General features: G+C 41.1%; 1 protein-coding gene across 1 annotated transcript in view; it reads left to right on the top strand.

Annotated features, from left to right (window-relative positions):
* anapc2 (anaphase promoting complex subunit 2) overlaps positions 1–20,167 on the top strand; it is a 43,454-nt gene that overhangs the window by 3,681 nt on the left and 19,606 nt on the right. Inside the window, exons 2-4 of the mRNA XM_039775289.1 lie at positions 2,175–2,854; positions 2,942–3,074; positions 18,901–19,075. Of these exons, the coding sequence (XP_039631223.1) occupies positions 2,175–2,854; positions 2,942–3,074; positions 18,901–19,075 (988 nt within the window). The remainder of the gene's footprint in view (positions 1–2,174; positions 2,855–2,941; positions 3,075–18,900; positions 19,076–20,167) is intronic.

Below are 20,167 nucleotides of genomic sequence, written 5' to 3'. Positions count from 1 at the left end.
CATGACTTTCAGGCTTCATGTGGAGGACTTAGGCGATGATGATGGTTATGTGGACCTCTGGCCTTCAATCCAACAATGTAGGGACAGCCTGTTGTTTTGATCAGGTGGTGGAGGCGAACTGGAAAAAGAACAGTAGAGAAAGTAGGGGTGAGTGAAGATTTTGGAGCCATGAAAACAAATAATAATTCAATACATGTACAGCATATCAGGATTACATTAGAATGAAGCTGTGAGAAAGCCATGTTAACATAATGAGTTTTCAGCAGTTTGTTTAAAGTGCTCCACCGTATCAGCCCGGTGAATTTCTATTGGTAAGCTCGTATTCCAGATTTCAGGTGCATAACAGCAGAAGGCCGCCCGCCTCACCACTTCTGAAATTCTAAGCAGACCCTCATTTGAAGATCTAAGGGTACAATTTGGAGTGTTAGGTGACAGGCATTCTGAGATACAAGATGGAGCAGATTATTGAAGGCTTTATAAACCATCGGCAGGATTTTAAAGTCAATTCAAATTGGCACAGGTAACCAGTGTGGTGACGCTAAGACTGGCGTGATGTGCTCAGATTTTCTTTTCCTAGTTAAGATTCTGGCCGCTGCATTCTGCACTCGTCGTCTTTTTTGGGTGGTGCTGAGAGGACTGCGTCACAGTAATCTAGCAGACAGAAAACAATAGTGTGAGTTCATTTCTCAGCATCTTGCTAAGCTATAAGAGGTCTAACTTTTGCTATATTTCTTAAGTGAGAAAATGCTGTTGTGAAAGAACAATGAACTGCCTGCAAGCTACTTAAGAACAGCTGACAAAGCTGTTTTTGCTCTAATGGCAGGTTATTCATACAGGCGATGCAGTAAGCTGAATGAGGAAAATTTCCAGTTTCTTTAGGAACGCCTCGTCTGTTTGACACAGGAAAGATGTCCTTGTTTAGGGTCTATTTGACAAGTGGAAAAAAAAAATAAATAAGAACAGATGGCCCATTAGTGTAATAAAACAAAATGCTTAAGTAAATGATATGTTTTTTGTTATAAAGAAGGGGAAGAAGAAGAAAGTATAAAAAGCCAGTAGAAAGAGATGTAATTTTGCTCTTCTGCCTCACAACGTAGAATCCAGGTACTCATCTGTGACTGAATAAAAATCTAATTGATTGAACTTGTTCTGTCTTCCTCGGGGGGTTTTCTTCCACACTGTCCTAGTGATCTGATTAATATCCATCCTTCCATTATCCAAGCTGCTATTTCTTAGGGTCACAGGGGTCTGCTGGAGCCAATCTCGGCCAACACAGGGCGCAGGGCAGGAAACAAACCCTGGGCAGGACGCCAGCCCACCACAGGGCACGCACACACACACACATACACCCACACATTTAGAATCGCCAGTGCACCTAACCTGCACGTCTTTGGACTGTGGGAGGAAACCCACGCAGACACGAGGAGAACATGCAAACTCCACGCAGGGAGGACCCAGGAGGCGAACCCAGGTCTCCTTACTGCACCACCATGCCACCTTCTGATTAATAGGTGATTTCAAATTCGGGTCAGAGTCAAAAATGCCCCCTAAATTCTTTACCTCCGCCTTGACTTTTAATCCTAATACATCAAGTTTATTTCTAATAACCTCATTATATCCATTTTTGCCAATCACTAAGATTTCTGTTTTCTCCTTGTTTAGTTCGAGAAAAGGACTCCTCATCCACTCAGGAACACAAGTAAGACATTGGGAGGTCAGTGAAATAAGAGAGTCGGGGTCATCAGGCGCTATTGATAAATACAGCTGTGTGTCATCAGCAGTGGTAGCCCACATTATGCCCAAGATAATCTGACCTCACGGAAGCAGGGAGGTGGAAAAGAGAAATTAGGGTTAGTCTCTCTGAGTCTCTCTTTCCTGACTGAATATAAAGCCAGGGACGTCAGCATTGCCCCGCCTCCTGGGGCTCCAGACACAAAAAATGACAGCACATTTGAAGTCCTGGAACACAAACAATAAGAAAATTAACATAAAACACGTACACTTATGAAAAATAATCGCTCCAATCCAGCAAAACCAGCCATAAAAAGGAACTAACATCAAGTGGGGTTCTTGCGGAATGACTCCCTAAACCGGTTGTTGTAGTGCTGTCTCTCACTGGCCATCCTTTGAATTTTTGTTCACTTATGATCACCATCTCTTCCCTTTTCTCGTAGATGGACCAGAAGGTGCTGGATGCTCCGGTCACACGTGACGCCATGCTGCATGCGCTGGAGGTGTTGAAAGATGGTGGAGCGGCGGGCATTCTGGAAGACTGGTTTATTGAGGTGCTGCAAGTGGACCTTCAGCGCAACATTTCTCCCGAGTTCTGGAGCAGCCTGGAGCAGCCAGAGAATGGGCTTAGTGAAAAACAGAGGGCAGGGCTGCTTCTGGGAGCCTTCCAGACCCTAAAAGCACGACTAGAGCCCTATTTGCAAGGCCTGGCACTTCTAGTTGTCTGGAAAGGAGCGGAGGGCAGCTTCTTCAAGGAAAGAGTATTCACCTTGCTGCGAGCAATCCTCTTCTTCTTACCAAGCCAGGCCTTCAAGGACAGTGTCCAGGAGTTCTACAGCTGCACTTTCCGAGTATACATGTGGCTGTACTGCCAGGAGAAACCATGGGGAAAGAAGGAGGACAGTCTCATGAAAGGGGCACAAGACAGCACTTTGGCCGGTGAAGAGGCAAGTGAAGAAGAGGAGGAAGCGGTGGCACGAGTGGAGGAAGAGGCAGAAGAAGTGGCACGAGGGAAGAACACAGGAGCTCCTGGGCCGGACGACTGTCCCGGTTGCAGTGTACACAAGGAACAGTGCTGGTGTCATGAGGCCATGGAGCAGCAAGCCGAGCTCAGCCAGATCCTGTGAGTAAAGGAGCATCTGGGAGGCTGGCATTTGGGGACGAGGGGATGGAGCCTCATCAGTGTGTCTCCCTTTTTGTCTGATTTCAGCCACAATCTGCAGCTGGTAGAGCGGGTGTGTTCAGATGCTGTCACTACCGTCCTGTACAAGATGATGGAGCAGCGGATGGAGAAGACTTGCCGCGGGGAGTTCGACCGTCCATTCCTCAGTGAATTCCATGAGGTAGGCATAAGATCTGAGTCCCAAGTTCTTAAGAACAATGAATGGTAAATGTTATATCTTTGGGCTCAGAGCGCACAAATCACGGCTGCCACACGTTCCCAGTCCCAGACGCGTCCTCTGAGCATATCCTCAGAAATTAACGGCACACGAGCGCGAGTTCCAGTACCAACAAAAAGTCGGTCGCAGTGTGATAAAAGTTGAAATGTGACATCAGATTCTCTGTTCACTAACTACACGTGACAGAAAGCCGCTTTGCGAATCCTACATGATCGATGTGTGCGCTTCGATGTTTGATGAATGGTGAAGCAAAATGCCGACATACAAATGCATTCGTGGTGCTTTTATAGTCGAGCGTCACATATTCTCGATCTTAATGACACAGGGGTTAGGGTTAGGTGTGCCTAATAAAGTGGCCAGTGAGTGTATGTCATAATGGACGACAAGCAGTGAGCCACAGAGCAGCTGTTCATGGCCACAGAACTGTTCCCACCCACACACTTGCCCCTCATTGCTCCCCGAAAATCATCACATTCTTGTCCTGTTGTTTTAATTTCGACATTTGAATCTCCCACCGTGGTCTCTTCACCTCACAGACCTGTCTGTCATTTTCTTTCCCATTCTTCTCCGAGTCTTTGCTGTCAGTCCTTGTCAGAATGTTTAATAGGTTATGAGATGGGCAATACTTATAGTACAAAAACAAAAGGGGTCCTTTGCATACTGCTGCAAAAGACCCTGCACTCTGACCTCCACAATTCATGCGGAACGACTGTTTTCCCCTCAGGGATTAGTAAAGTACAGCGAAAGAAAAATCCAAATGAATAGAACACTAAATAGCTGGTGCCATCTCATTCAATACAGAATTCACATTTGGATGAGCTCTGCTAGTTTTACTATGCAGTCGTGTGCAGGGCTGGACTGGGAAGCTCATTCAGGCCGGAATTCCCAAGTCGAACCTTGGCCAGTTCTCTTGTTACAGGCACAGACTCAAAAGACCAACACACACCATTTTTTCATGGACAGTAGATTCAGCTTTTACTCTCAAATATTAGTCTCAGGACAACCTCTGATAAAGTGTGGAACAACACTTAATAGATAAAGAAACCATGCAGTTCTATAATGTTTATATCAAAACACGTGCAAAAAGCACTGAACTACAAAAAGTAGTCACTGACCGTGGAATCCTCAGTGCGTAGATTAGGTCTGCAATTTCAACTGGGAATCCTGAATCTCCACAGCTGAGCCGCTGTCTGTGTCCGGATGGTGAGGCTGAATATCATCTACAGTTTGAAGTGTTGGTCAAAAAAGACCACTTTGAAATTCGTTAATAGACAAAAGACTCAAAAAACATCTCCATGCCAGGCCTCCGCCTGTCAAATGTTTTTAAAAGAATGCACTTAGTAAACCAAAAACGATGAACCGTTTCATGTAGCCTACTCAGTCCCCCTGTCATCAGAGGCGCTAAGGTTTAACTGTCAGAATGCGAGAGACACACTTCAAAAATATTAAAATAAAGTCAAAATAAGATATTCATTCACAAACTTGTCTCGTCGAAGGATTTTTTTATATAATAGAGAGATGAGACTTTTTGGAAGAGAGATTTTCTCAAGTCCCGTGAGAGGAGATTTTTGCCTTGAGATTTTTTCAAGTCCTGCCCTCCTCTCAAACATTTTCAAACAAGACCGCAGTCTTCATGTGAATGCTTTTGTCAGAAACACTTCCTGCGCTCTCAGCTCTTTTACATTTTAAATTTTTCATGTATTCCTCACTTTAATTAAGGAAGATGTATTATGTCCAAATCTCATTGAAGGATTTCATCACAAAAGAGTTATCAACAGAAGAAATGAATACACGGGCAATCCTAGCACCGAGAAACGATGAAGTCAAACGAATTAACATGAAAATTGTCAATTGGTTAAATGCGTATCAGTAGACTCTGCTGAAACAGTTAGTGGTGATGGTGTGGTAGATGAAGACATCAACCTACAATATCACAAAGAATATCTACAACCGTTAACACCGTCCAGTCTTACACTGCACGAATTGCTGTAGAAAGAAGGCTGTATCCAAGAATGGTAATGTAGTACATCTTCAGGGGATAACATGAGACACCAAAGGAGACCTTGATATGCCATTCATATTAAAATGTTTACAGTTTCCCGTTAGAATAGCTTTTGCTATGACAATTAACAAATCACAGGGACAAACATTCGAAAAAGTCGGTTTATTTATTATAGAGAAAGAAACGAAATTCTCTCACGGGCAGATATACGTGGCGTTGTCACGATGAAAGTCCAAACACGGAATCAAAATTCAATGCGATATTGACGAATAGTTAATTCAATAAATTGTTTTTACTGACGTGTTACAGTAAAAGTGTACATTTAAAAAGGATTTGCGTGTTAATTTCAAAGAGAAACAGAACGAGAACGTATAACGCAATGAATACCTGTAACGCAACAAGAAACATAATTTTCTTTTAATTTATTATTATTTTTTTATGGTTAATTACTTGCTGTAATGTAAAATAGTTAGTTCTATTATGCATATGTCACAATTCCCATTAAAATAGCCATCTGTTTAAATTGTACATCTGCTTCCCCATACGCGAGCGGCAGAACCGCAAAGTGTCTAACGCATATCGCCTGCACGGGGGTTGGCGAGCAAAGCCCCTTAGCCTTGAAATAAAGAACAACACGTACATTTAAAAACACAAATGATTCCATTCACTTACGCGTTTCATTAATCTATACTAATAAAAGGCAAAGCCCACACAGACTGACTGACTGACTGACTGATCACTAATTCTCCAACTTCCGTGTAGGTAGAAGGCTGAAACTTGGCAGGCTCATTCCTTACAGCTCACTTACAAAAGTTGGGCAGTTTTCATTTCAAAATTCTACGCGTAACGGTCATAACTGGAAGCTATTGTTCTCCATTTACTGTAATGGAGTTGAGCTCGAAAGCCATGGGGGCGGAGTTTCGTGTGACATCATCATGCCTCCCACGTAATCAAGTGAACTGGCTGTCAACGCAGTGCATAGAAAACCAGGAAGAGCTCCAAAAAGCGCTGAAGAAAACATGCATTATATAATTGAGAAGGCAGCGAAACAATAAGAAGCGAGCGAGTGACATATACAACCATATTCATGAGTGCTGCTACTTTGGAAACAAAGCACGGTGTAAACCTAAAGTTTAAATTAAGTTCATAGACACGCTGCCGCTGGCGTTTGTCATGCCCATGGGTAATGCGGGATACAAGTTTAATGAGAGGACACAGGATATAAACAAGAGTTTTGATCACTTTGTAACTAAGTTAAAATTGCACATGAAGGGCTGTGCTTATGCAAATTCCGAGAGACTGTGTTTGTGGGGGATTGACAGTTAAGGCGGGTGGGGGAGTCACGTCATCATCTCCCCTCCCATTCACCTCATTTCGCTCTGAGCTGAGCTCCACAGCTAACGCATGCAGTGTTACGGAAGTGACTTTGTGACGCTGCCACCAAATACTCACAGAAAAATCCACAAGTTAATACACACGCTGTCTCTACAGTTTCTCCACACTGAATCCTCCAGGCACTACTTACAAAAGGTTACATTGACAATCGTGTTACGTTATTTTTAAAATGTTTCCTTTTCTTAGCACAAGCACAGCTGAGAAGCTTCGATGCATGTGCTCCATAACGCGTTAAAAATAACGCATTTAATCACACTTTGCAATACAAAGAAAGGGGAACTTCTGTCAATGCATGATTTCCTGGTACACCGATTACATTGATCAGCGCTTCCCGATTCATTTTACCCTCGCATCCCCTTGGTTTGGGAAGAAGTATGAAAAAATATGAGGTTAACACAGAAAAACAGATCACCAATTGAAGCTTTATGAATAATCGATTCGCCATCAATGATTGTTTTGGTAAAGCCATACTCAGTGTATTCATTAGATGAACGGTAAAAAAGTAAGAGCGAGGAGAGAGTAACTTATTGAGGCACGCAGGCAAAACCACAATAGCACGCGGGCTCGATGTACTGTAGTGCGCATCAACTCGATCTGAATTGCGTGATCACATTCGAAAAAATATATCTTTTCAAGTTCTATTTAGTCCATATGTGTCAAACTCAAGGCCCACGGGCCACATCCGGCCCGGCGTAATAATATCCGGCCTGCGAGATCATTTTATATATTTATTTTTATTAATGGCCCGGGGATATGACGCGCTGGTAACACAATAAACTACAGATCCCATAATGCAGCACTTCAGCTGCCTTGCCGAACACTTACCGCGTTAATCAAGTCTAGCTTATGATGCTGCAAGTTATTGCGAAGCTAGCTCACACGATGCCGAAGAGAAAAGGTGATTCTGAAAATAGAGCCTTTAAAAACCGATGGGAGGCTGAGTATATGTTTACTGAACCCGTGTGTCTCATTTGTGGAGCTAATGTGGCTGTAATTACAGAATTTAATCTAAGACGGCACTATGAGACAAAACATCAAGATAACCTGAAAGACCTGAATGCAATGCACAAGATACAGAAAGCAGAAGAGTTAAAGAAGAATCTGACAATTCAGAAGACGTTTTTACCTGTGCAAAATCACAAAGTGATTTCAAGTGAAGCTGCTTTTATGGGAGACACAAATGCACCAGTGCAACTTGCCCCACTTTCCCTGTTGCCAAGTAATGTTGAACCAAGTCGGCACAACGGTGTTCCCAAATACGCACTTTGCTGATAAACTGAGCGCACTGCGCACTGAGTTCACACGGCGCTTTGGTGACTTTGAAGAACAAAAAAAGAATTTTGAGTTGTTTCGCAACCCATTTGCGTCGATGTGGAAACTGCACCTGTGCAGATTCAGATGGAGGTGATTGAGCTGCAGTGTAATGGCACACTGAAGGCAAAGTATGATACTGCACGGCCCACACAGTTTATTCACTCCATTCCCGCAAAAATGCTCCAGCTCCGTCTACATGCGGCTCGAACCTTGTGCATGTTTGGTAGCACATATATGTGTGAGAAGCTCTTCTCAGTGATAAAGACTAACAAAACAGCACACAGGAGTCGCCTCACTGATGAGCACCTGCAGTCCATCCTGAGAATCTCCACAACACAGAACTTCACAGCAAACAGAAACGAACTTGTGGCCAAAAAAAGATGCCAGGCGTCCAGCTCTAAAATGACATCTGAGCAAAGACAACTAAATGATCTGATTTGTTATTGCTGAAAAGAACACATTTTATTTATATTTACAGGTTTTGTTATGCAGCATGTTCATATTTGAATTTGTATAATTTTGACAGGATATATTTTTATGGAGAGCAAAATATTATAAGTTATTTAAGGTTTGAGTTGATTTATTCCGGAATAATATTCCTGTCTGTTTTTATTCATATTTATGTTCAAAAAAGTTAAGTTTTAAAAGTTTTAAAGTTTTAAAAGTTTAGTTTTAGTGTGTTCAATAAATGTTTATCCTGTTCGGCCAGCGACCTAAAGTGTGTTTTGGATTTTGGCCCCCTGTGCAATTGAGTTTGACACCCCTGATTTAGTCGACACAAATATCTTTGGTTGGAATGTAAGGCGAATTTACTCTTTACATTTCTATGGTGAAGAAAAATGTATGCAATGATACCTACATTTAACTTACATTCCTACCAAAGATATTTCTGTCGACTAAATAAAAATTACTTCTAATTAAAATTTAAATAGAACTTGAACAAATACGATAGTTCATAATATCCACGCAGACTTGCACGTAAGAGCGGGAGTTATCCGTTTTAACAAGCAGCGTATTGCACTGATACGAAATAGCCTGCCCATTTAATTATTTAGGAATGGATAAATAAATTCAGATTTTGTACAAATAATGTTTTTCATTTTTCTTCCTTGATGGATTCTGGCACCCCCAGCAACAGTTGCTCACACCCCAAAGACTGTATGTATGTGTGTGTATAAATATGTTTATATATATGTGTGTGTGTGTGTGTGTGTGTATGTATATGTGTATATGTAGATATGTATGTATGTATGTGTGTATATATATATATGTATATATGTATATATATATATATGTATATATGTATATATGTATATATGTATATATATATATATATATATATATATATATGTATGTGTGTGTATATGTATGGATATGTATATATATATATATATATGTTTATATGTATGTGTGTGTATGTATATATATATATATATATATATATATATATATAAAAATAATATATGACAGCAACACTCATCACTCACAACAGTGACAACACAATTACATTGACAATCATGTTACGTTATTTTCAAAATGTTTCCTTTTCTTTTCATTGCTTCTTCAACACACTACTTCTCCGCTGCGAAGCGCGGGTATTTTGCTATTAAAAATAAAATAAAACATGTCGTGTAGCCCGTGCAATCCCTCTGTCATTATGGTGCTAAGGTTTAACTGTACTTTAAAAATATTAAAATAAAATCAAAACAAGACACGGTTTTCTGCCTCACTCCGTGCTGTCTGTGCAATGCGGCCACAGAGAGCTTAAATAGATAGATAGATACTTTATTAATCCCAAGGGGAAATTCACATACAGTGGTGTGAAAAACTATTTGTCCCCTTCCTGATTTCTTATTCTTTTGCATGTTTGTCACACAAAATGTTTCTGATCATCAAACACATTTAACCATTAGTCAAATATAACACAAGTAAACACAAAATGCAGTTTTTAAATGATGGTTTTATTATTTAGGAGAAAGAAAATCCAAACCTACATGGACCTGTGTGAAAAAGTAATGGCCCCCTGAACCTAATAACTGGTTGGGCCACCCTTAGCAGCAATAACTGCAATCAAGTGTTTGTGATAACTTGCAGTGAGTCTTTTACAGCGCTCTGGAGGAATTTTGGCCCACTCATCTTTGCAGAATTGTTGTAATTCAGCTTTATTTGAGGGTTTTCTAGCATGAACCGCCTTTTTAAGGTCATGCCATAGCATCTCAATTGGATTCAGGTCAGGACTTTGACTAGGCCACTCCAAAGTCTTCATTTTGTTTTTCTTCAGCCATTCAGAGGTAGATTTGCTGGTGTGTTTTGGGTCATTGTCCTGTTGCAGCACCCAAGATCGCTTCAGCTTGAGTTGACGAACAGATGGCCGGACATTCTCCTTCAGGATTTTTTGGTAGACAGTAGAATTCATGGTTCCATCTATCACAGCAAGCCTTCCAGGTCCTGAAGCAGCAAAACAACCCCAGACCATCACACTACCACCACCATATTTTACTGTTGGTATGATGCTCTTTTTCTGAAATGCTGTGTTCCTTTTACGCCAGATGTAACGGGACATTTGCCTTCCAAAAGTTCAACTTTTGTCTCATCAGTCCACAAGGTATTTTCCCAAAAGTCTTGGCAATCATTGAGATGTTTCTTAGCAAAATTGAGACGAGCCCTAATGTTCTTTTTGCTTAACAGTGGTTTGCGTCTTGGAAATCTGCCATGCAGGCCGTTTTTGCCCAGTCTCTTTCTTATGGTGGAGTCGTGAACACTGACCTTAATTGAGGCAAGTGAGGCCTGCAGTTCTTTAGACGTTGTCCTGTGGTCTTTTGTGACCTCTCGGATGAGTCGTCTCTGCGCTCTTGGGGTCATTTTGGTCGGCCGGCCGCCACTCCTGGGAAGGTTCACCACTGTTCCATGTTTTTGCCATTTGTGGATAATGGCTCTCACTGTGGTTCGCTGGAGTCCCAAAGCTTTAGAAATGGCTTTATAACCTTTACCAGACTGATAGATCTCAATTATTTCTGTTCTCATTTGTTCCTGAATTTCTTTGGATCTTGGCATGATGTCTAGCTTTTGAGGTGCTTTTGGTCTACTTCTCTGTGTCAGGCAGCTCCTATTGAAGTGATTTCGTGATTGAAACAGCTGTGGCAGTAATCAGGAAATTGAACTCAGGTGTGATACACCACAGGTAGGTGATTTTTTAACTTTTAACTTACTTTTTCACACGGGGCCATGTAGGTTTGGATTTGTTTTTCTCCCTAAATAATAAAAACCATCATTTAAAAACTGCATTTTGTGTTTACTTGTGTTATATTTGACTAATGGTTAAATGTGTTTGATGATCAGAAACATTTTGTGTGACAAACATGCAAAAGAGTAAGAAATCAGGAAGGGGGCAAATAGTTTTTCACACCACTGTAATCCAGCAGCAGTATACTGATACAAAAAAAAATATTAAAGAGTAAATTAAATTAAACAACTTGGCACATCCACATAAAAAACGACAAGGGGTGAGCGAGCTTTCTTGAAGGCTTTTACTGGACGTACCTCGTTGTAAACTGAAATATATACAAAATAAACATACAGGTGTACAATCAAGGACAATAAAGAAGGATTTACAAAGCAGACAATGTACATTAAACAATAAACCTTTAAAAGACACTTACAAGGCGAGTGATTTCCACGGTTGGATCAAGACAAAGAGAAGTGCGTAGACAGAGGTTCAAATTGCTGCATACCACAACTAACCAGACCCAGGGGTTTATATACCCTAAAGATAGTTTTTGGACGTGACCGAAACAAGAGATAAAGGGGTGCCTATGTGAGACACATGGGGTGTATTGTATTAAAATGTTAATTACGTGCTTTACGTGAGTTTCATAGACTTTTATAGCAGCACTGTGAGTGTGGGACGTGACTGACTGGTGTGTTAATAAATGACAAGATGAAGGGGGAGCACAGTTCAACAAATAACAGTCTCAACTAACAAGATGTGGGGCAGAACAACAGTCATTCACAAACTTAGCATGAAATAAAGAACACCAGGTACATTTAAAAACAAAAATCATTCCACTTGTGTGTTTCATTAATATAAAATAAAATATTCCCTGTTGCCTATTCATTCACTCTGAGGAAAACGGACAAAAAAAACGTTAAAATGTGAGCCTACGCTAAATTTCATTACAATTTGAAACAAAAATAAAATGTAATAAATACATGGTAACAAATACCAAAACTTGTACAACATCCAAATAGAATTCCAAGTATATTATAAACTTTTCAACAGTCTTCATCTATAACTTTAATCACAAAGTGCCAGCCGTACGCACCTCTCTTCGAGACACATGCACAGTCAAAAAACTCAATTTGAACAAAAACAAGAAACCCTCCAAACTGAAAGGATTTCTGCCCACTGCAGAGCAGTAACGCCTGCTCGTTTTCCAGTATAATTAGGGGGCTTCATCCACTTTCCCCTCCCATTAGCCAGTGCTATGCGCCGTTGTGCAGAGGGGGGCTGAACGCACCCAAGGAAGACGTGGTCGCTCCTCCGAAACCCCTCTTAAACGTTCATACAATGGGAAACACAGTTTTGTTTTTTATCTCCTCTTTGCTCGATTAGCTGCTGTCTTGCTGCTGCTGTGCCGTGTGATCTTCATCTCATGCAGCACTTCCAACGTTTAAAAGCCCCTACAGCAGCTGTCCTTTTGTCTCACTGCCTTGTTTCTCATTTCCCCCTGACATCCTCAAACACTTTTCAATCTTTTTTTGCTGTTCCGTTAATTAACAGAGTAATAATTTCAGGTTGCTTGTGCTCTATAGATAATTTACTCTCATGTCTTTAAGACTTTCATATTTTCCTACTTTCATTATCTGTAACCTGCTCTGCCTGTGTATCATGCCAGCATTTTTGAATTTTTTACGACGTTCTACTTTGTCTTTTTCCAGCCCCGGCCTGGTTAAATGTCTTGGCATAAAGTCTTGCGGGACGGGCTGATGATTACTTTCCTTATTTTCAGTAATTTGCACATAGATTATTTTTGTTCTTTTTTGCCTTCTGTTCTCTCCAAAGCTTTGGGGTCTCTTCGACGCGCTGCTCTTTCTTCTTCACTTAGTCGTTGACGTGTCATCTAGAACGTATTCAATTTTTAAGAGCTGAGAGCACAGGAAGCGTGTCTGCCAAAAGTATTCCAACAACTGAGAGGTTAGATGACCGGGGTCTTGAAAATGATTGATAGATTGATAGATACTTTATTAATCCCAAGGGGACAGTCACATAATCCAGCAGCAGTGTACTGATACAAAAAACAATATTAAATTAAAGACTAATAAAAATGCATGTAAAACAGACAATAACTTTGAATAATGTTAACATTTACCCCCCCAGTTGGAATTGAAGAGTCGCATAGTGTGGGGTCTCCTCAGTCTGTCAGTGGAGCAGGATGGTGACAGCAGTCTGTCGCTGAAGCTGCTCCTCTGTCTGGAGATGATCCTGTTCAGTGGATTCTCCATGATTGACAGGAGTCTGCTCAGCGCCCGTCGCTCTGCCACAGATGTCAAACTGTTCAGCTTCATTCCTACAATAGAGCCTTCCTCACCAGTTTGTCCAGGCGTGAGGCGTCCTTCATCATCTTTATGCTGCCTCCCCAGCACACCACCGCGTAGAAGAAGGCGCTCGCCACAACCGTCTGGTAGAACATTTGCAGCATCTTATTGCAGATGTTGAAGGATGCCAGCCTTCTAAGGAAGTATAGTCGGCTCTGTCCTTTCTTACACAGAGCATCAGTATTGGCAGTCCAGCCCAATTTATCATCCAGCTGCACTCCCAGGTATTTATGTCTGTACACAGCCTTCTTTGATGATCACGGGGTACATGAGGGGCCTGGGCCTCCTAAAATCCACTACCACTTCCTTGGTCTTAAATGGTTGTAAGTATGACATGACTTGCAAAAGTGACCTTCTCACGGGACTTGCTTCCAAAGGTTGTAAGTATGACGTGACTCGACCGTCTCACAGGACGTGAATGTGTCTCTGTCTCGTCGCATGAAAAAAAAGTCTTGTCTTGTCCCAAGATTTTTTTTTAATAATAGAGAGATGACATTCTAGCATTTCACCATTAATTTATTTCACTGGTTGCTCTGAATGCCAGGCCAGGCAGCAGGCCACCAGGAAAGCTCCCTCCCGCTGATTGTAAATGTCAGTCCGGCTCTGGTCGTGTGGCAACCAATCACAGATGTGTCCGCTACCCATAATTCAACAAAGGCTGGTCCAGGGGACTTTCATGGATGCCCACCTGGTCTGCCCAGGCCAAACCGTACAGTCCTGTCTGAAATACTGAGGTGTGATTGGCTGTGCAGCACCACTCATGATGATTAGTCCGTAAGTGTGCTAAGCGTGGGTTCTGCAGGTTTGTTAACAATCATAAGAGAGCAGGATTTCTGACTCACTAGGTGGGCTGTGGTTTTCGCTAGAGTGGCATTTGAGGGGGGCGTACTGTATTGATTTATTGGTTTGTTACTGTGGTTGGATTTTTCCTAAACTGCCTCTGCTTGTCTGCGCATCTCTGCCATTTCCAGAAACTCATTGCCCACAAGGCAGCTGAGGCGTCGTAGTAAGTAGGTGGTGAGCTTCAGCAGCCGGAGAGAGTGAGAATTCAGACTATGAAACCGTCTGTTTAAAACCCACTGCTCTCTGTCTTTGACATCCTGAGCACTTTGACAGTTTTTAATTTGATGGAAAGCACGTAACAATTTTTCAAAACGGTGTAAAGCAAACCGTCACTAATGTAGCAACGACTCATCTGATCCTTCAAAATGTGTCATTCACATTTCCTGTGAGCCGCAATTTCAGGATTGTGAAATCACAAACCTCAGCCTATGGGTCCTTCTGGTATCAAATCCAACCATGGACTCTAAGCCAGCAGAAATATTTATAAGTCAAAAATGTGGTATCTGTCTCTTTGATAAAGCAAATAAATACCAGAGAACGACCCAGAAGGCTGCACACGCACCCTGGACAGCTCCAGATATGAACTGGGGCGTTGTTGTCATCCATTATCATATTAGTTTCCCATGATTCTATTGCTTCTTTGGCTACATGGCGTTGCTTTATTGACATACATCTCAAACACAATGGAATTGTTCTTTTTCTCCTCGCTCTCTCAGACAAGCACATGAACATAATGCCGATGTTGCATAATAGAACCGTCCTATAGAAGTCAATTAAAAGGAAGGGAAAAAAACTAATTCGCTGCAAAAAAAAGCAAGTCACTAATAAGGACAACAGTTAGAATGAAAACCTGCAGCCACAGTAGCACTCCTGGACCGGAGCTGGAGACCCCTGACTTAGCCACTTAAAAAAACTAAGCTAGAGTAACAATACAAATGAAATGTTCAGAGTGGAGTGGCCTCCAAGTGTTTCACAATCGGGATGAAATCTCACAGGTAAGTAAGCTAACCCTAATGCACAAAAACCAAAAAATAAATCTTACGGATTAAGGATTCTACAAACATCCACTCTTTGCACTGGTCTGTGGACCACCCTACTGATTTACCTTGAGCAATGTCCGCCAGAACCGTGAGATCCTCTACTGCACAGGTTTCACACTTTGGTCCTGGTGGGCCGCAGTGGCTACAGGTTTTCATTCTAACCATCTTCTTCATCAGTGACCAGTTTTTGCTGCTAATTAACGTTTTAATTAACTTGACTCGGGGCCCTTCAGTTGTTTCTTTTTCCTTAATGAGCTGCCAAACAATAATGAGACACAAAACAAGCCACCACATGACCAGCTCACCTGTGCCCATCACACAATATCTGAAAGTAAAGAAAGGTGATAGTCTCAGTAAGGTTGATCTCTCAGGTCACCAAAACATTTTGGCGGTGTTGTTAGGAAAAACAGAAAATCAACAGTTTTGGAAACATCCGCTGTGGCAAAATGAGAGCAGCAACAAGCTGTGGAATTAAATAATGGGTTTCATTAACAGTATGAATCAACTCCTCATTAAGAAACTGGTTGGATTGAAATTGGTTGGAGTTTGAAGACCCAGTTTAGCTGGTCAGCTGTTGGCTTGTTTCATGTCTCATTTGTGTTTGGCTGTCATTTTAATAAAAAATGAATCAATTCAGAGGCCTGAATCCGTAAGAACAAGGCATATTAAAATGGAGGGAAAAGGAGTTAATTAGCAGTGAAAACTGGGCACTGATTAAGAAAAGGGTTAGAATGAAAACCTGCAGCCACTGCGGCCCTTCAGACCTTGAGTTTGACACCCCTGCTCTACTGGGAACGTCTCTGCTCAGACTGCTAACCCTGTGTCTCCAGCAGGGGGTGCTAGCTCCTTAGGATTGTATTCTTTATTGAAATGCAGGACACATATGAACCATGCAGCCCTTCTGTAACTATGGCAGAAACAATCAGACGAGAGAAATATGGTGAAACAAAGAGATATATGTGTTTAACTTGATTTAAAGTGCATCTGTCACTCCCAGTATACAATGTAGTACTGTATAATCATTTATATATGCTTATGCAGGCTGAAAAGAAGCCATTACAACAGTACAGTCATTGTCCAGTTCTTCACTGGGGAAGGCTAATGAATGTACGCTCAGATCAGCAGAGTACAAGGCACATTCTGACGGCTTCTGGCATCTAGATGGTTCCTCACCATTATAAATACTCTCATATTTTGCATACTCAGTGAGCTTTTTATGAAACTTGCCAGGTATGGGTAACCACCATTGGAGCTATGTGATTTATGGGCTGTGCTCTTCTAAGACCCAAATAGCACATTCTCTTCTATCTGTGCACAGAGCACCTGCTCTGATCACTCGCGGCCTCTACCTAAAAGTGATGGCTCAGACCTGAGGTGATGGGTCAGGGCTGCTTTAATCAACCAAAATCCTGCAGAATTCATTCATAGGGAAAACTCTCTAAATAGCAGCCATATATCGATCATCACCAAACACATGTTTAAATAGCCTGCCTGAGTCATCGTCCACTTGTTTCTGTCCATCTCCCTCTCAGGCTACTTCTGTCAGCTGATTTGCGTTGTGATAGAAACCCAGGCGTCAGGAAGCCCAAACCCTGGCTCAAGCACAGTCCCGGGTTCAAATAAAGGTTGGTTTATTTACCAAATCCTCTCAAATATGTCGCCACAAGCACAAAAACACAGGGTTTTTCTTTTCTCCTCACAATCATTTTTCACCCACCACACTGCCCTCCTCCAGTTAAGTGTTGCTGTCCGTCCTCCCAGCTCCGACTCGCCTGGATATGGGAGTGTGGCCCCTTTTATTACAGACCCGGGAGTACTTCCGGTGCCTGAGCAATTGCCTGAACGAAGTATTTCCAGGTCACACATAATGTCCGTCACACCCCATGACCCCAGCAGGGCTGTCCTGCCGAACTACATTTCTTGGCATTTACAATAGAATACAATACAATTTATTTTTATATAGCCCAAAATCACACAAGAAGTGCCGCAATGGTCTTTAACAGGCCCTGCCTCTTGACAGCCCCCCAGCCTGGACTCTCTAAGAAGACAAAGAAAAGACTCTTGTAGGAAAACCAATGGAAGACACCTCAGGAAAGGAAGTTCATAGAGAGACCCCTTTCCAGGTAGGCTGGGCTTGCAAAATACAATACACAGAACAGAACACAAGTAATCCTCAATAGAATATAATTATTACAAGGACAGAGGAGAATTTAACAGTAGATGATGTCACATAATTTTATTTATTTGGACCATTTCTCTGCTGACTTCCCACTGGGCGCTGACAACCAGGGCTGCTTTCCATCTAGCGTGCTGGGGAAAGAATTGATAATTCCTAGGGGTTCACATGCTTTTAACTTTGACTGTATATCTTCTAGACAAGCATCCAATAAAAAAGTGGCTTATGATAGCAATGGAGGGTTCATAGGTCCTAGAGAGTGGACTTCCCCTTTAGGTGTTGTAATGTAAGAAGCATAGAGCTGTCTACGGGTTTCGACACTTGCTGAAGCCATTCGCTTTCCTTCCTCTAAACATCGACTCCTCAAGCCTTGTAAAGTTCTCAGCTCTGTCTGTGCTCATCCCCACCCCCCTACCCGCTCATTATTGTCCATTACATTTTTTATTTTATTTTATTGAAATCACACAACATCCCATACAAATAGGTTGATTTTTGCAAAAATAGGATCGAAAACAAATTAATCTCCACCCCTGAGAAAGAGTAAAACTTAAAAGCAAATAAAAATAAGGAAATAGATGAATTAATAAGTGAATAAAGATAAATGGAGAAGGAGAAAAATAAAGGGGAGAGAATCTACAAGGTGGTCCAGATCTAATTATGCAGATCCAGATCGTCCGGATGACTTTGATTTATGTGGGGACAATTCTGGTTTGGCGCGAAGACGATTCTTCATGTCGTCAGTTTGCACATTTCTCAATGGTCCAGGATTTTTCAGGTGATCTTCTATGTAATAAACTTAATAAGTTATAGCGTAATTAGATCTGGACCACCCTATACTTCCTCAGTGCTGTAAAAGCTTATTGTAAAATGTTATTGATTAGATTCTGCCAGGTTTTAAAAAAGCTTTGAGCAGATCCTCTAAGTAAGAATTTGATTTTTTCCAATTTCAAATAATATAAAACATTAGTTACCCACTGACTTAAAGAGATGAATCCAGTTGAGCGAGATAAGTCTACGTGCCAATAGTGTAGTAAAGGCCATTACAGTTAGTTTGACCTTCTCCACTTTAAGCCCATCTGGGAGCCCACCAAACATAGCTGTTAGTGGATTAGGAGGGATTGGGACCCCCAAGGCTTGTTTGAAAGGAATTCAAAAATTTGGGTCCAGAATGATGTTAATTTGGTGCAGGCCCAAAACATGTGACCCAGTGAGGCAGGCTGAATCTTGCCCAGGAAATATTTTGGACAATTTTAAACAAGACAGATGTGCTCAATATATAATTTTGAGTTGAATAATTGTATGTTTTGCACATATGGAGCTCGAGTGAATTCTCTGCATTACATATTTCTCCCCCACCCCCTTCAAATTCTCACCAAGCCCAATGTGTTCTTATTGTAATTTCAGTGGCTGACCAAAGTGATAAACTGGCTGAGCAAAGTGTTCTTGAGTCCAGCAGAGGCAGGAAGCCCCTTGCTCAGTGAAAATGCAACTCTGAAACACTGGGGGTACCACGTGCACTATTTCTTTTATCGCATTTTTGTCAGCATGCGTATTGGAGAGCTCTTCAGCATCATCCGAGGTGAGTGGTTGTCCTTTTTCGAAGGGAATCCTTGACACATCGCAGCCATCCAAAGTGATGTCAGATGCCTCTTACAGTGCTGTTGCTGGCTTCCCATAATTGTTTGTTTCTTGCTTTCAAGAGTTTATGGTAGGGACCTCATGTTTGCGAACCATTTTACAACTAAAGAATGCTAGCAATTATTTTTTTTTCATCTTGACTTGTTCACAATTGTTATAAACCTGCATTGATTGTGTACGAGTTCTTCTGACCTTACTTGGAAACTCAGTTTAGTTTTAGTTTTTCTTCATCATATATTTTTAGTTTTAATTTAGTTTTTATTTCACAAAGACATTTCGGTTTTATTGTTATATCTATTGGTTTTAGTAAATATAGCATGGAGCTACTATGGAGTGTTGTTTGTCACAGTCAGACAGAACTGTAGACATAAATGTTAGTGGAAGCTTTCTACACTATATGGTTTACTGTTTGTTTTTTGTCTGATAAAAATAAGCACAATCAAATCCAGGTACCTAACATGAACAATTTTACACACTTTTATAATTTTTAAAATATTTTCTATATTATTTGTGCTGAACAAATCTATGCTGACTGTTGGCAGTTTTTATCTTTCCCTTTTATTGCCCAGAATAGGCCTATTTGTAATGCAATTTAGGTGAATTTTATGGTTTCAGTGGTTTTTACTCTAAATGTCTATAGCACACAGCATATCCTGCTCCAAGACAATGTGTTTATAATGAATGCCTTCAATATTGCATTAAAAAAATCTCCCATTATGTTCTTTATTATTTTTCTACCAGCCATATTGATCTCTGATTCCATCTCAGGCACATACAATTTAAGGACAGAATTTTGCCATCTGCAGGGCTGAAAAGATATCAAAAATAAGAAAACAGATTCTACTGTAAGGCAAGGCAGAAAAAATCCCTGGTATGCAATATGTATGATATGTTAAGAACAAAAGAATATGATATTTCAACTATCTATTTTGAGAGAGAAGAAAAAGAAAAAAATTGAATAAAGGGGGACAAATATTTTAAAACATAATTCTAATGCTGGATTATTTTCATAATGCCAGGCATTTTGAGCTGT

This window comes from Polypterus senegalus, chromosome 13 (assembly GCF_016835505.1).
Source record: "Polypterus senegalus isolate Bchr_013 chromosome 13, ASM1683550v1, whole genome shotgun sequence".
NCBI lineage: Eukaryota > Metazoa > Chordata > Cladistia > Polypteriformes > Polypteridae > Polypterus > Polypterus senegalus.
Note: the sequence above shows the minus strand (reverse complement) of the source record. Positions and strands in the feature narration are given on the sequence as shown.